The 16,829-nt window shown below is 44.2% G+C and overlaps 1 protein-coding gene across 6 annotated transcripts in view; it reads left to right on the top strand.

The window, feature by feature from the left end:
* larp1b (La ribonucleoprotein 1B) overlaps positions 1-16,829 on the top strand; it is a 74,916-nt gene that overhangs the window by 8,244 nt on the left and 49,843 nt on the right. For 4 of the 6 annotated variants that reach the window (XM_084310666.1, XM_084310665.1, XM_084310663.1 and 1 more), the window contains exons 3-8: positions 2,158-2,214; positions 5,155-5,440; positions 7,173-7,376; positions 11,886-12,011; positions 13,216-13,378; positions 16,569-16,713. In XM_084310666.1, the coding sequence (XP_084166792.1) occupies positions 2,158-2,214; positions 5,155-5,440; positions 7,173-7,376; positions 11,886-12,011; positions 13,216-13,378; positions 16,569-16,713 (981 nt within the window). The remainder of the gene's footprint in view (positions 1-2,157; positions 2,215-5,154; positions 5,441-7,172; positions 7,377-11,885; positions 12,012-13,215; positions 13,379-16,568; positions 16,714-16,829) is intronic. The other 2 variants (XM_084310664.1, XM_084310667.1) reach the window with 2 other exon arrangements.

Raw genomic sequence — 16,829 nt, 5'->3', positions numbered from 1 at the left:
CAATATCATGTGTACGCTGGGCGCCGCCATGACAGTCTAGAACAAGTAAACAAAGAGAATAAAACACGGCCACAATCTCTGCAGGTGACACAGGACGAACGCGGAAGTGCAACTCCATTAGGGAAAATATACACGCGAGCCGGCTGCGCGAATGAAGTGTATATTAGCTGGAAATGAATTAATTCACGGCACATTTAATAACATAATTTTTAATCGTTGGGCATGGGGGAATGTATCAAGTCTTCTCAAGTCAAAAGTCCAAGTGAAGTCACGAGTCATTGGTGTTAAAGTCAAAGTCGAGTTGTCAAGTCGAGTACAAAGTCATCAAATTCGTGACTCGAGTCTGACTCGAGTCCAAGTCATGTGACTCGAGTCCACACCTCTGGTACTCGGTATCGGCCAATACCCAAAGCCAGGTATCGGTATCGGGACTGAAAAAGTGGGATCGGTCCATCCCTAGATCTGATATCAGTTTGCACAGTGACTTCTGGGCAGGAAAGTCATTTCAGTTGTGAAAAAAAAAAAGGAACCTATTAACCCAGGGTAGGTTTGCTGAGCACAAATAAATGCTCTCTCTTTTAATTTGCTTTTCTCCACCAACACCTCACATGCACAGTTAGACACATTTACACCTCGGAGCTGCAACTGTACAACCACAGTCTGACACTGTTGCACTCTGAGCAGCTCCACTGGAGCACTCAGTGGGGTTGGTTGGTTGGTTGGTTAAGTGCCTTGCTGAAGGGCACCTCAAGCGGTGGGTATTGACGGAGGTGGGGCGAGTGTTATTCATTCACTTCCTCACCCAGATTCTGTGTTCCTAAGTTGATTCTGTGGTCCTAAACTTTGCTCTCGGTAAGGCCACATTTGCACTGAAATGAAAGCAGATGGTTGACTTAGCTGTAGCCAGGGCTGTTTATCATGTTCTAGCTTTGTGGACACACTCCACACTGCCACTGGTTGTTGACATTGTCTCAAGAGACTGAACACTGACCTATTTTTCTGTTGCTTTTTCACCTGAAGGGCACTTAAAGGGGAACACCACCCATTTTAAGAATCCACATATTAAGTTCTTCCCGTTGCCCCGGGACAGTTCAGTCTGTATTTGTGAACACATGCCACCCTCCCCTGAAGCTAGAACTTGGGAGAGAGAACCCTCCAATCGGTGATGTCATTGGGATGTAAAATGTGGTGCTGCTCCGTAGACAATGAATGGGGCTCTTGACTTTATGAGGCCATCGAATCAATGTTTGTGTGATCTCTTACGCCCCGCGGCCCCAATGAGCTTTATATATTCTAGCATTGCTAGAAGGGTTGAACCAGAATGAAAGCTTCTTCAGTCTGGTATAAGAGCTCGCACACAAACACGTCAGAGCTTCATTCATCTTCTGTGAAGCAGCCCCAATATTCTACAATCTACATCCATGTTTAGGGTTCAGAGGGGGTTGACTCTCACTCTCACTCTCTCACACACTCACCCACTAATTTCTAGCTTCAGGAGAGAGGGTGCGTGTTCACAAGTACTGACTGAACTGGGGCAACAGGAAGAACATATGAATTCTTAAAACGGGTGGTATTCCCCTTTTTATGAAACATGATCATGATCATACTTGGGAAGACCAGACGAGGTCATAGGGGTTTGATAATATTTACTGAGGATGGCCAGATAATGTTGGTATTTACACATTTAAAAACATAATACATGGTGAGCTCATGCGATTTATTTTGTGTGGTGTTACAACAATAAATATCAAAATGTTCTAAAAAAAAAAAAAACAATGTTGAAATTGAGAAGTGGGACTACTGTACTATTACAGGTATTGAAATTAACAATGCAACTTCCTTATACAATTTTCTTTTCTTCTTTTTCTTTTTTATGAATAATTCAATATCGATACTTGGCGTCCCTGTATCGATACAGTATCGCCACGCAAAGTATCGCGATACTACTACGTATAGATTTTTCCCCCACCCCTAGTATTGAGCCGTACTGTATTGTACCCATTCTGCAATCTGTCAATCAATCAACCGTACTAATGGGAGGTTTTAGTGGTGAATGAGTTTTGACTGCAACAGATGACTAATCAAAGCATTGGAATGTGGTGTTTTGTTATTAAACTACTCTTTCTGTTTGTCTCTTTCCTCCTCTTCTTCTTTCAGTCCAGTGATTTCAGTGACATCACAAACTGGCCCACACCTGGGGAACTGGCCAAAGAGGTATGATATGACTGGTGGGGCGCGTTATAAAAGTAACACGCAGCTAACTTGGAATGGAATGCATTGCACTTGATTTGCGTATAGCAGCCTGTTGACTGAATGGCTGCTGAGAGTGTTTGTATAAAGGACATTTGTCTCACTAGATGGAGCACTTAAACATCTTGGTTCTTATTGGATCTTACTTGGATCCGAGTTCACAGATCTGCACCTGGCTGTGTAATTGAGGGCCGATTGATCAAGTTAATTGGATAGAAATAATATATAAAAAAATACAAACATTTAAAACATTTGTAAACTTTTTCCTTCAAATAAATGTTTGACAGTTTTGATGATGGAATAAGTGTCAATGCCACATTTTCATGAAAAGCAAAACATTTACGGTTAATGCTAGCACAGTGAAATGTTGCTAACGTTTGCACTCAAACATTGTCTTTTTAAATTATTTATATATAGTCGTACTTTTTACAATTTTTTTTTGTATTTCATATCGCTGCTGTCGGGACAACCTCATAACTAAATTTTTTGAATTTTTTTATTTATTATATAAATCAACTCCGTAGATCATCCTCCATATGTGTGTGTGGGTTTTACAAAGTTTAAACAATGGGAAAGCATTAAACCGATCATCTGTCTAAACCTCCTAACTCTATTCACCCTCAAATCTGTGTTAGTTTTTTTCATCTGCTGAAAAGTTGGGTTTTTGGAGTTATGAGGTTTTGTCCCGACAGCAGCGATATAGAATTTATGATAATATGACATAAAACATAATACTGTATTCTGTGTCTCGAGAGATCGGCCCCCCCCCCACCACCCCAGAAACTCAGCTGGATGATATCACCTGGAGGAGAGCAGACCTTTAGTGAACTGCAGTCACCATTTTCTCTACTATTTCTTAACTTTCCTCGTGTTGGACTCTACTACTACAGTTGCAAAATAGTTGAGGAAACATGCGTCTACAGTTCACTAGAGGTCCGATTATGTCTGATTATCCTCACAGCAGAACGATAGGATTCAGATTTAAAAACAAAAGGGGTGAAATGCTTCTTTTAAATGATCAGAAGCCATGAGGCCGTGAATTCTAATGGAGTTTTTTTTCTTTTCTTTTTAATCAAATGATTTGAGTTACTGGATGAATGGTGACAGCCATGGCCTCATTATGACCAGCCTATGGATCCACAGTGTCCTCCTTCAGTTAAACATGTTCTAGGAGCACAGGAGAGGGATTCAGTAGATGATCTGAGAAAATACTTGTGTCGACTTAGAATCTCAAGTTGCACATACCCTTTTTCTTCTTCTTTTTTTTCTGTTTTCTGGGGAAGCATGGAATTATTTTTATGGGCATAATGCCACTAAAATAGTCACACTATAGAACCCCGTAGCAATCCGGTAAGCGCAGTGTGAAAAGATGTAGTGTTATCCCTTGGTGAGTAGATAATAGTGTCCTTTTTACAAGATAGACGGATAAGAATATTGTTTTGGGGCGTCTGGGTAGTGTAGAGGTATTAAGCACCACTCGCTACCACCGCAGAGACACGGGTTCAAGTCCCGGCAGCGGTACCTCCGGCCGGTTCAGTCATCCCTACGAACACAATTTGGGCCCAACTTCCATTAGCCTGGCCATAGTTTTGGCACTTAACCCTTTCACTGCCACACAACAGCCGATTAACCCTTTCACTGTGACAATACAGAAGGTTAGCCCTTTACTATCACACAACCGACGGCGATGCTCCATCATAGCATGGTTATTTTTCTATGCACGAGGTCCGTTTACACTGGGAACAACCGTTAGCTAGTAAAGAGAAAATAATATTTCTATGGTGATAACAGAGAAAAGACCCCGACACATCACCACGGTGAGTCACGTTAATTTATGAACGACCGCTTTTGCCGGGAGGCTCTCTTTGTTAGCTAGCATCATTAGCTCTGCGGATGTGATAGTAAAGGGTTAACCGGCTGTCGCGTGGCAGTGAAAGGGTTAAGAACAGAGGTATAAAAAGAAGGGGTTGGAATCTTAACCCTTTCACTGCCGCACTACCAAAACGGTTAACCCTTTCACCGCGACAACACACAGAAGGTTAACCCTTTCACCGCCACACGACCGTCGGCTGTGTGATAGTAAAGGGTTAACCTTCTGGCGTGTGGCAGTGAAAGGGTTAACCTAGGAAATGGGACGCCCCTCGTTACGTCATCAGTAGTAAAAATAATGGAAAGAACGTACATATTTCTGTAGTGATATGAGTACGTATCAGCTTATTTGTTTTTTGCAGGGAAGAAACATAACCTACAGTGTAGTTGCATATAATGACGGCCCGGGCGTACATATTTATTGTATGCATCAAACACAGCACTTTATTTACAGTGTATTTTGAAATTACGTTAATTGTGTGCACGGTAATCTTTAAAAAAGAATTGAACTGAAATGTAGTGGAACTGAAATCTTTGGAATGCTGTACGTCTGGAGAGGAAAAGCCACACAATTCAGCGTTTTTCCCTCCGTCTGCACGTCACCTGCAAGTTACAAAACACCACCGGTTCTCCATAACCGGACCTGTATCTCCTACATTACTGCCGCTCTACAACCCGGCTACGGAGAAAACGAACCCAGAATGAGGAACGTTACTGCTCGGTTCGTCCGGTGGAGCAGTTTCACCGTATAGCCATCCACATAACCATTGTATCCGCCGTCAAAAGATACTTAAAAACATTCACTTTTTCTTGATTTGGAACAGTGGAAAGAAGATAGAAAAAGTGTGAGATAGAAAAAGAACAGTGACACTCGAGGAGGCATGTGGTAGTCTACACCCTCCGCAGACTGACGGTAGACCAGGAGGTAATTGGCATAATGACTAAATTGGGAGCAAGTTATAAAAGTAAAAAATATATATCCTCGTGTCCAAAGTCGAGAAGATGGTTTAAAGTGCTTTTTGTCTTGTGCGCCAGCAACAACAGAATGTCCTCAACACGGATGGAAAGAAGCCTCCGCCCTCCTCCTCCACCCCTTCCTCCACCTCCTCCTCCTCGCGCCGTGAGAAGGAGAAGAAGAAGGACAAAGCCGAGAAGAGGCCCGACAACAACGGCCACAACGGCAGCGAGAGCAAGGAGAACCAGGACGCTCACCAGGACGCTCACCAGGACGCTCACCAGGACCCCCTGGCAGAGCTGCCCAAGGACAGCGAGGGCGAGGCGGGACAGGACTCCAAGGCCAACGCCCTGAGGAAGAGAGGAGGTGGGTGCCCCGATACACGCGCGCGCCACAATGCGAGCAATCTATTGTCGGGCATGATGAAATGCATCCTTTGATTAAAGTTGTTGTTGTAATGAAGTGTGATTGATTAGGTTGTTGGTTGATTTGTTGATTGATTTTGAAATTGTTCTCTAATGACTACACCGCCATCTTCATGTTTGATTATTGCAAATTCTTATCAATAGCAAGGGCATGCCGGTAACGGTGTCTGATCATGGTTTGGGGTGAATGGGGGGCGCGATGTTGTGCATGTTGTTCTGGCACTGCTGCTGAAACCCGATATCTTGCCACCCCGTCAGCTAATAGAGGCCTTGCACGGAATGTTTGTGCAGTTAGCTCTCTTCCATCATGGCTGCCTGTAACCAATGGCAACCACTTCCGAAAGAAAATGCCTAATTTCTGCAACCGTGGCAGAGTGGGTGAAACATTGGGAAAAGCGCTGATAATACATGTTTACAAGACGCCAATTAATAAAAATATTTTTGTTGATTACATTTCCCATACATCAACACATCAACCGTTGTCTCTTCCAACATGGAGGACAATTGGGCATTCTAAACATGCTGTGAAAGGCCTCTATTCACTACCCCCACAGACATGACCAGCACCAACCAAACCCCCACAGACATGACCAGCACCAACCAAACCCCCACAGACATGACCAGCACCAACCAAACCCCCACAGACATGACCAGCACCAACCAAACCCCCACAGACATGACCAGCACCAACCAAACCCCCACAGACACGACCAGCACCAACCAAACCCCCACAGACATGACCAGCACCAACCTAACCCCCACAGACACAACCAGCACCAACCAAACCCCCACAGACACGACCAGCACCAACCAAACCCCCACAGACACGACCAGCACCAACCAATCCCCCACAGACATGACCAGCACCAACCAAACCACCACAGACACAACCAGCACCAACCAAACCCCCACAGACATGACCAGCACCAACCAAACCCCCACAGACATGACCAGCACCAAACCCCCACAGACACGACCAGCACCAACCAAACCCCCACAGACACGACCAGCACCAAACCCCCACAGACACGACCAGCACCAACCAAACCCCCACAGACACGACCAGCACCAAACCCCCACAGACATGACCAGCACCAACCAAACCCCCACCCACAGACATGACCAGCACCAACCAAACCCCCACCCACAGACATGACCAGCACCAACCAAACCCCCACAGACATGACCAGCACCAACCAAACCCCCACAGACATGACCAGCACCAACCAAACCCCCACAGACATGACCAGCACCAACCAAACCCCCACAGACATGACCAGCACCAACCAAACCCCCACAGACACGACCAGCACCAACCAAACCCCCACAGACACAACCAGCACCAACCAAACCCCCACAGACACAACCAGCACCAACCAAACCCCCACAGACACGACCAGCACCAACCAAACCCCCACAGACATGACCAGCACCAACCAAACCCCCACAGACATGACCAGCACCAACCAAACCCCCACAGACACGACCAGCACCAACCAAACCCCCACAGGTATTACCAGCACCAACCAAACCCCCACAGGTATTACCAGCACCAACCAAACCCCCAGAGGTATTACCAGCACCAAACCCCTAGATTATTAGCATTAGACCCCCAGATTACAGTGTCTCTAAACCAAAGGTGAAGTGCTGTTTTCGGTGTGCGTCATCGCTAGGTAACAAACGTAAGTGGCTCTCGCTGCCGCTGGAGGAGGCGGGCCGGGACGGTGGGGGTGGCGGCAGCAGCAACATGGAGACCTCGTCGAGCGGCGTGACCACAGCGTCCCTGCGTTCGGACTCAGAGCCCAACCACGCGCCGGCTGACCCCGCATCGCCCAATCACGCGCTCCATAGTAACAGGGCGCATGATAGCGGCAGGAGTAAGTTGGCAGCCGCTTCTTGTTTTGTGTCTCTCCTGTCCTCCTCTCTCCCCTGCTCCCTCCCTGGTGTCACGCATGCGTCTTGGTGTTTGCTGTCCACGGTGTCGCCCGGTCTCTGCTTAACCACGTCTTACCAACACCCCCTCCCCCCTCCCTCCCTGTTCTTAACACTGGTCTTTTCTCGCCAAGCTAAAGCATTATGGCACATAAGTATGTAGAAGATACAGGTTCATTAATGACCGTACGTGCACTCCATGACCTTTGGGGTCACAGTTTTCTCTGAATATAATTATTTATGTTATTGTATGTGTATTTTTTTTCTTTCTATTACAGTGGAATAGAGTCTGCTCCAATTAAACCTGTTAATGTATGGAGTAGAGGCTGACCGATATATCGCTTTATTATCACAGATAATATATCTATATCGATCTGTATGTTACCGACGCCATGCGGTTGATTTAGCACCAAAGTTAAGCTATTTTAAAGGGATATTTCACCTTAGTAGAACTAATGTAAGTACTTTATGTAAGTAAATGAATGGCCTCTGCTGTCAACACCACCATTCCTCCCAGGTGTCAGGCTCATTCACTTCCATTCATTGAAATGTCATACTTCTGAAGTATAACCTGCTGCTACTGTGCAGATTTCAATAAAACAGACACATTTGAGGCAAAGATATGTGTATTTATTTACACTTATTAGATTTATAAATATATAAATAAATATACAGGAAAACAAATATACAGGAAAATAAAAACAGATCAGTTAAATAGGTTTTTAGGTTTGGAGAGTGGTTGCCCATGGTTACATGCAGACATCAAGTTCATGGTATCAGACCTAAGTGTGCTCAGCTGTACTCTGCTGCGCGCAATGTGCTGGAGAGACACGACAACCATTGAAAACCATAGAAAAAAGGTGTGCAGTCAGTGTGATCACAGCCTTAAGCAGTGTTGTTGTGTTCATATGTATAGTAACGATATTTCCAATGTTTGTTATTTGGCCAAACTGGAATGCAGCCAAGCTTTCTAACGCCCAGCAACTGTCTTCCTGAAGCGCGCTCAGCTTGCATCACTTCAGCGTTCCTATTTGTGGCACGAATGCAAACGGATTAAAAATATCCCTGAAGGTAGGTCGTTTTCATGGGAGTTCCCCAGTGGGTAGATCCTCTCAGGGAGTCCCCAGAACAGTTTGGTCCGAAAACGACCATTAGCTAAAAAAACGAGTACCGTTTGACACAGAAAAATATATTACACAGAATAATATTGCTCTATAGTTTGTTTACTCCAGAAGTATTATATTTAGAAATGGTCCACAAAAGGGCAGCTGAGTGGCGCAGTGGGCAAGGCGCTCGCCACTAACGCAGGATATGCTGGTATCGAGCCCAGCTCTCGGCGTTGCTACCGGCTTGGCCAGTCGTCATACTAACACAATTGGCAGTGTTAGAGGGTGGGAAAGCCGGTGGGTGGGGATTGGACGTTGTGGACAGCGACTCCTACAGGTCGGTTGGTGCGCCTGTACAGCAGAATCAGGAAGTATCGGGGGCAGCGTGAGCCTCCCACGCGTTACTCCTCGCCACTGAGAGATCGCGCTGTTCAGGTGAAAAGATGCGACAGTTGCCTCCTCGTGTACCGGAGGGGACACGTGATGCAAGGCTTGGTCCTCACTGCAGCCGACCAGTGGGAGGCATAGTCTAGCAACGTTTGAGACAGGGGAGGGGAGAATTGGCGAGGCGAAATTGGGATGGGAGAAAAAATTGAAAATATGGAGAACAAGTGGATACAAAAAAAATAAATGGTCCACAAAATTAATGGAAGTGAATGAGGAGCCTGACACGTGGGAGGAATGGTGGTGTTGACAGCGGGGACAGCAGTGGTCGCTAGCTTACTTGGATGCATTGACTTGAAGTTCAACTGAAGTGAAATATCTCTTTAACTAGCTTAGATTTGATGGGAGGAAAATGCCATGGGCGTGGCCATTTTCAAAGGGGTCCCTTGACTTCTCACCTCAAGATGTCTGAAATTAAAATGGGCCATTGGCAGCACACAGGACTCCTTCCAGCCTGGCTAATATATGCTAGTCACATGCAGAATTAGATTGTCTTAACTGTAAAATATCCTGCCTCGCTCCAGTACATATCTTGGTCACCCCTTTGATAACTAAGTTTGAGGGATCCTTGCTAAATGTGAGCAAGTATCGGCCGATGTATGGATACTGGCATTTTTTCCTGCCCAAATATCGCCATTGGCCCCACAAATATCAGTATTGGTCGGGCTCTAGTATGGATTAGACCAGTAATTCCCAACCTTATTTTATTATAATTATTTCCCCTCCCCCTCCCCTTACTTAGCCCTGATATAGTGAAAGGCTAAACATTCCACTATTAAACAAGTGAAAATCAGTAAAAGTGTCTTAAATGCTATTTTCCTCAGTTGTATTATTATTTTTATTATTTTTAATGCAGTATGTGCAGTAATACAGAGTCCCACCCGTAGCCTAGACACGTCAGATCTCACGGTTCTGAAACTAGCCCGTTGGCTAGTAACAAAGAGAGCCTCCCGGCAAAAGCGGTCGTTCATAAATTCACGTGACTCACCGTGGTGATGTGTCGGGGTCTTTTCTCTATGTTATCACCATAGAAATATTATTTTCTCTTTACTAGCTAACGGTTGTTCCCAGTGTAAACGTACCTTGTGCATAGAAAAATAACCAATGTACTGTAATGTAATGAGTATGTAATGATACTAAATGTAGTTAACATCATACATATCGGGTAACCTTGCTATTTGGTACCTAGGCAGAACAGGAGCATTTACACAAGTTCACATGTGCAAGGCTTGCTCATACTGGGGAAAGCTTTTAGCTAACACCTAGTATAAAGGGTCATGGAGAGAACCGACCTCTTCCCATACCTTATTGTGACCCAGAACACGCCACTATATGAAGTTACAGTGACTTTATAAGCTACCCTTTTCACTAGTAGTCTCAGTTTACTAGCCAACGAGCTGGTTTCAGACCCAGTGGCAGGCCTAGCTTGCGTGTTGGGCTAAAGCCCCTCCCCCCTGCACACCGCAATCGCCAAGGCGGGTCCATTGTGGCGATTCCCACTGCCGGTGCTCGCTCCCCGGGATCGACTACCTTTCAAAAGAGAAGAGGCTAACTACGCATTTCAGACTCTAGACCACTGTAGTTACTAGGCCAATCGGCATCCACCCTCACTAGATATACTAACCACTAAACACTACAAGATGAACTTTCAGCGTACATTGCTTTTGTTCCTACTGAATTCAACATTAGGCTATTGCTCTTGAGGATGTATTTCAAAACGGACAAGTTGGCAGAACATTTATGTTTTCAGTTATAGGCCTATTTGTAGCGATAGGTTATAGGTTATTTTTGTTATTGTCCAGTATACTTAACCCTGCTTAAACTGTTTATTCTGTCCTATCCTTGGCATAGGGCATTTTGTGCTGCAGGTTATATTGGCCAAATTAGTAGACTATTCTTAGCCTGGCATTTATGGGTATAAATAAACCTTTGTTGATAAAAACATGTTCATCTTTAAATTCATAAGTAGCATAGATGTGTATTTAACTACACAAAGAGACAAAAGCCTAGTATTCTCAGCAATATGCATCCCCCTACCTTGAGTAGTTTTCTATTAGTTTGTTTTACCTAGATTTCAAATTTATCGGAAGGGTTTCTTATTCATAATAACGATAATCTACAACAATAAAGAATTAAAAAAAAACCTGAACATAGATTTATTAAATCTGAATAATATAACTAGCTAATGTAGGCCTATCTAAGTTTCCTCATCACTATTGGGACACAGTTAGAAATGCGCTCAGCTATTTACAGCCATGTTGACCATACAATAGCTAGTTTACAGGCAAAAGGACAGGGTTCGCACAAGGTCCTTGAAGTGCTTAAAGTGCTTGATTTCTTACAAAAAATAAGGCCTGGAATTCCTTAAACAGACGATTTTTTAACAAGATGCTTAAAAAGGTCCTTGAAATTCAAATCAACCATTCGCATTGAATGTTTTGTTCATCCTTGATCAAATTGTTCTCAATCAAGAAATGTTTTTTTGTTCCGTTTTAATAGCTTTTCCTCACTTCTTCGCGTGTGATGCTCTAGCTTGCTCTAGCTGGCCAGCAGGCCAAGAAGATGCTTAAAAAAACAGCATTTAAAAGAGAATTGTTTCCCTTCTAGTGACACCCCTAAAAATGAAAAATAGTGCTTGGAAAAGTACTTAAAAGACCTTGAATTTAATTTTGCAATGTCTGTGGGAACCCTGAAAGGAGCAGGGGAAGAATGCTTGACGCTCGCCTGTCGGGCGCTTCCAGTGTGCGATCGTAAAAACGCCAAAGCCAGTGAGTGCCGTCGGTCGCGGGAGTTTTGGGTTGTGGTCTGCAGGGCCTTCGATAAGGCCTCAGACCATAGGTTGGGAACTCCTGTGTTACACTTTTGTAAGATATTTGACCCTATGCTCACCCGCCCCCCTTACAGGTTGGCGAAGAGAGCCGCGGGACTACGTGGATGATGCTGCCAGCGTTCGCAGTGATGGCAGCGTCAGGGGGGGCCTGAGGGGCCGTGGGGGGAAAGGGCGCGGTCGGGGTCGAGGCCGTGGGCGAGGTGAGTCTTGGCTAAAACAAATTTTTTCGCTTAAACTATCGTCTCATCTCATTGGACCTGTCGTCGCTTTGTATATTTATTTTCCCCTGAAGCAGAATAGTTTTAAATATTTGAAATGCAATGTGAATATTTATTTTGTGAATGTTCTCCAGGTGATGTTGAGAAAGTGAGGAGAGGGAAAAAAGCCTGTGGCACAATTCTCTCTTTTAAATAAAAACGATTCTCCTCATACCTGATTAAATGTGAATAGAGGCATGGTGTATATACCTTTTATATATTTATTCTTACCGTGTATATATATCCACATCTGTCTGTACATACTAGGGCTGACCTTCGAATTTTCTTTTGGAATTCGAAGCTTCGGGGCCGAGATTCGATTTTAATTCGAAGCTTCGAGATAATTATTTTTTTTAAAGTATAAATACATTTATTTTATTTAAATTTTTTTAAATGTTTTATGTTGTGGGACTTGTACAGCACTTTGTTCAACTTTGTCAGTGCTGTAAAGTTTATCTTAGACAAACGAAACACTTTGCTTTCATGAAATATTGTAAGCCGTCATTTGAGGCTTTATAAAAGCAGCACAATGAACACAAATCTGTCAGTGCCGAGTCCGACCTCATCTTAAATAACAAACAGCATTGCTTGTTGTAATTAACAAAGAGAGGCAGAGTTGATTTTGCACAAAAACTTTTTTTTATTTTTATTTTATATATATATTCCAATCCCATGCCCATCGAACGAAGCTTCGAAGTATTTAAGACAGCCCTAGTACATACCTGCATATAATCCCTTTTACATATCTGTAGATACTATATCATTATCTATATCTGTACATATCCCTTACTAGTTACGCTGCTGGCCAGTATGACTTACTACCATAGGGTTTTTATACCTGTATCACTGTACACATTAATGCTACAACTCTGTACATACATCTGATTAGCACTATTTACTATATACTAATTTATATATTTTATATCCATTTGAATCACCTGCACATTGTATATTACTATTGGTCTTTACTAACTGTTACATTTGCACTCTGGTTGGATGCCAAACTTATTTTCGTTACTGTACTGTACTTGTGCTGTATAATGACAATTGTTATCTAATTAAAATGGAGAATGATCAGTGAAATCTGTTACTCTTCCAACATCCTGTAACGTCCTCTCTGTGTGTTGTCTCCCCCCCCCTGGCTCAGGTCGCTTTGAGTACCAGACCTTCAGGGACGGCCAGTCCTCCGACAGTGGGCCGGGCTTGGCTGACCTTGCCGGCAACATGGTTTACTACTACGACGACAGCAACAAGGTCCAGATGTACACGGTGGACGAGAAGCTCCTCAAGGAATATGTCAAACGGCAAATGTGAGAATCGATTATTTAGCAACTTCGTGAACCGCAGCGGCGAATAGATGGACATGTTCACTAGCAGCCAGTGTCATTTCTTAGCCACAGGAGGAGACTTTAAAGACTAGCCGTGTTTTGTTTTGTTCTCCTCATATCAAGAATGAGAATCAATATAATAATTTGACAAATGTACTCAAAACATGAAACCGAAACAAAAGCAACGAAAGAAACGACCAAATGAGCAAACAAACTAAAATAAACTAAAATGCAAGATGAAAACAAAAACAAAATTTTACTGAACTGATGGAAACACAGGGTTCTTTAAAAAGTCTTAAACCACAAGTGAAATCAGTATAAAATGAAATATGGTATCGGCGGACATCCCTGCTGTCTGTAGTCTAGTGTGGTGAACAGCAGAGAGTTGAGCTGTCTGTAGTCTAGTGTGGTGAACAGCAGAGTTGAGCTGTCTGTAGTCTAGTGTGGTGAGAGGCAGAGAGTTGAGCTGTCTGTAGTCTAGTGTGGTGAACAGCAGAGAGTTGAGCTGTCTGTAGTCTAGTGTGGTGAACAGCAGAGAGTTGAGCTGTCTGTAGTCTAGTGTGGTGAACAGCAGAGAGTTGAGCTGTCTGTAGTCTAGTGTGGTGAACAGCAGAGAGTTGAGCTGTCTGTAGTCTAGTGTGGTGAGAGGCAGAGAGTTGAGCTGTCTGTAGTCTAGTGTGGTGAACAGCAGAGAGTTGAGCTGTCTGTAGTCTAGTGTGGTGAACAGCAGAGAGTTGAGCTGTCTGTAGTCTAGTGTGGTGAACAGCAGAGAGTTGAGCTGTCTGTAGTCTAGTGTGGTGAACAGCAGAGAGTTGAGCTGTCTGTAGTCTAGTGTGGTGAACAGCAGAGAGTTGAGCTGTCTGTAGTCTAGTGTGGTGAACAGCAGAGAGTTTGTTTAGTTTGTTTGTTTATAATTTATTTTACCTATGGACGGTGCACATTAATGAACATCTTCAGTTTCCACATCAATGTAAATGTGCCAGATTTGAGCTAATTAGCTAGTTTCCATTTGTAGTCCTTGCCTACCATGCATGTATTTATGGTAGTGTGGTGAGAGGCAGTTGAGCGGTCTGTCTCCTAGATTACAGTCTTAATAACAGGGTCAGGGTCGCCCTCCTCTCTCCCCTCCCATATGCTCACGATGACACGGGTTCAAATCATGACCCGTTGACGCGCTTCCCTCTTCACTGTGTGTTGCCTAATAAAACCCATAAAAGCAGAAATGCCCTTTAAAATCCTTCTTCATGGGAGGAAAAGCAACAGAAGAGAGACCACACGACAGTCCTGCAGGGGGCAGCGTTCCTGCTGTGGCCCAGCGGCAGCCTCTGCCTGGTTGCTGGCCTCGACTCAGAATAGTGGCTGGCGAGGTGTGTGCCTAAATATAGCCCCACTGCCTTGGAGGGAAGCGGGGATGAATTCTCTGCAGGCCCGAGTACGGAAGAGAAAGGGCCTGAGAGTGGCCATGGAGAGAGAGAGTGAAAGGGAGAGAGAGAGGGGGACGGGGGTGAAGTGAAGGGACATTCCTGTCGACTCGTCTCTCGTCTCCGTCGGTGTTATTCAGCCTGTTCACCCAGGCGTTGCGCTCTCTGTCCCAGCTCCTCTCTGGGACACTGAGGCAGCCAGCCGCTCCCCACTGCCCCCAGGCTGAGGCTGGGCTGTAGCTGCACTATGTCCCTCCCTGTGTGCGTTTGTTAGGGACTGTACTATGTGTTTCGACAAGCATGAGGAAGGTTTTCTTCCTTAAGAGTAGACATCTTGGGGATAGTGATTTCACAGCCCCTCAGTTACAGAAACACATACTTCCTTATCCCATAATAATAAACCATCCTGTACCAACTTATCGCTCGATGCTCAGTAGATCTTCTTTTGCTACTGAATGCCCGAGGCAAGTGTATAATGTCTGTGTAAACATACGTATTAAGATTATACTGTAGAAACTTCACTGCAATTAATCAAATAATTTTTGCTGCCGAAAGATTCTCATTGCCAACCCAGAATCAAATGATGGAGAAAGGAGCGCTTGAGGGAGTGTTTACTTTTCGTCGTTCCAATCCAGGAAGTGTACAGATATGTAGTTAAATCGTTTTCTTAAATCATTTTATAATGAATTGTTTTGCCACCAAATGATTCTCATTCCCAAACTAAGATTTAAATAGTTGAGAAGGAACACTTAACTCATTTAGCGCCAAACGCGAGATTTCTCGTGTTTCAAATCCAAGCGTTGAGCGCCAAACCCGAGATATCTCGTTTTTAGATCCTTTTTTCTTTTTTTCGATTTTCCCATTCTAAACACTCACGCAGACCTGCCTGTCTCCCTGGCACTGCTGCCTATGGTATAATTGCAATGACGATCGAATCCTGACAGGTGGCAGTATCGCCTACCTTTTGAACTGGGTCTCTCAGTTGTCTCTCAGTGCCTCTGGCTGCAGGAATCCCCTCCCCCTCAAAGTGAAGCAGCACACAGCCATCTGTCGCCGATTGGCTCGCCTGAAACCTATTGTTTTCCGTATTATAGCCAGGCCCAATGCACACCAGTAATGGCGATTGCGATGGAACTACTGGGATTATTCATTTTGGAGTACCTTCGGACAAAGGTAAGGTCTATTTTACCGAACCTAAAACATGCTTTTGTATTGATCACAGCATCGTATTTTACCGAACCTAATGCATGCTTTTGGTAACGATCGCAGCTTTTTTTAAACGACCCCCCCCCCCTTGATGACTTTGTGAAGAAACATCTATATATGGTATATACCTTTTTGATTTGGAAATAATATAGGTTTCAGGTGAGCAACCCGAACAATCTGCGCATATGCACATAACACGTCATATCTCACAATCTAGAAAACGAGACTGGATTATTTTGAAACGGGGCGATGTTTAGCGTGGTATAGCGCACAAACTAAAGTATGTAGAAATTAACTGGTTTGTCCCTGTTGGACTATAAATAGTGCCTGTCAAATTAGCCATACTATTGTCTCCATAGCTATAATATAGAATATACGATGGCTCTGCAAACATCGTGAAAATGAAAAGAAAAAAAATTGCTCCAGGAAGTAAAGATGGAAAAACAGCGTGGCAGTCAAAGAGTTAATGGCAGCTTCGATGAAGGAAAAAGTGTACTACTTTCTCTACTTCCTAAATCAATACTTTGTGTCTTACTTCAATCCAGCGAGTACTACTTCAGCCTTCACAACCTGGAGCGGGACTTCTTCCTGAGGAGGAAGATGGACACCCAGGGTTTCCTGCCCATCGCTCTGATCGCTGGCTTCCGCAGAGTCCAGGCCCTCACCACAGACATCAGCCTCATCAAGGAGGTAATTGGGGCCGAACGATTAATCGAAATCGCATTATTGGCTGAGTGCAATACGGCGCCCTGTACCGCGTCCAGTGGTTAAGGTTAGGATTAGGCTAGGGGTGGGTTTATACACCA

This window comes from Notolepis coatsorum (assembly GCF_963971535.1).
Source record: "Notolepis coatsorum genome assembly, chromosome: 3".
NCBI classification, from domain to species: Eukaryota; Metazoa; Chordata; class Actinopteri; order Aulopiformes; family Paralepididae; genus Notolepis; species Notolepis coatsorum.
Note: the sequence above shows the minus strand (reverse complement) of the source record. Positions and strands in the feature narration are given on the sequence as shown.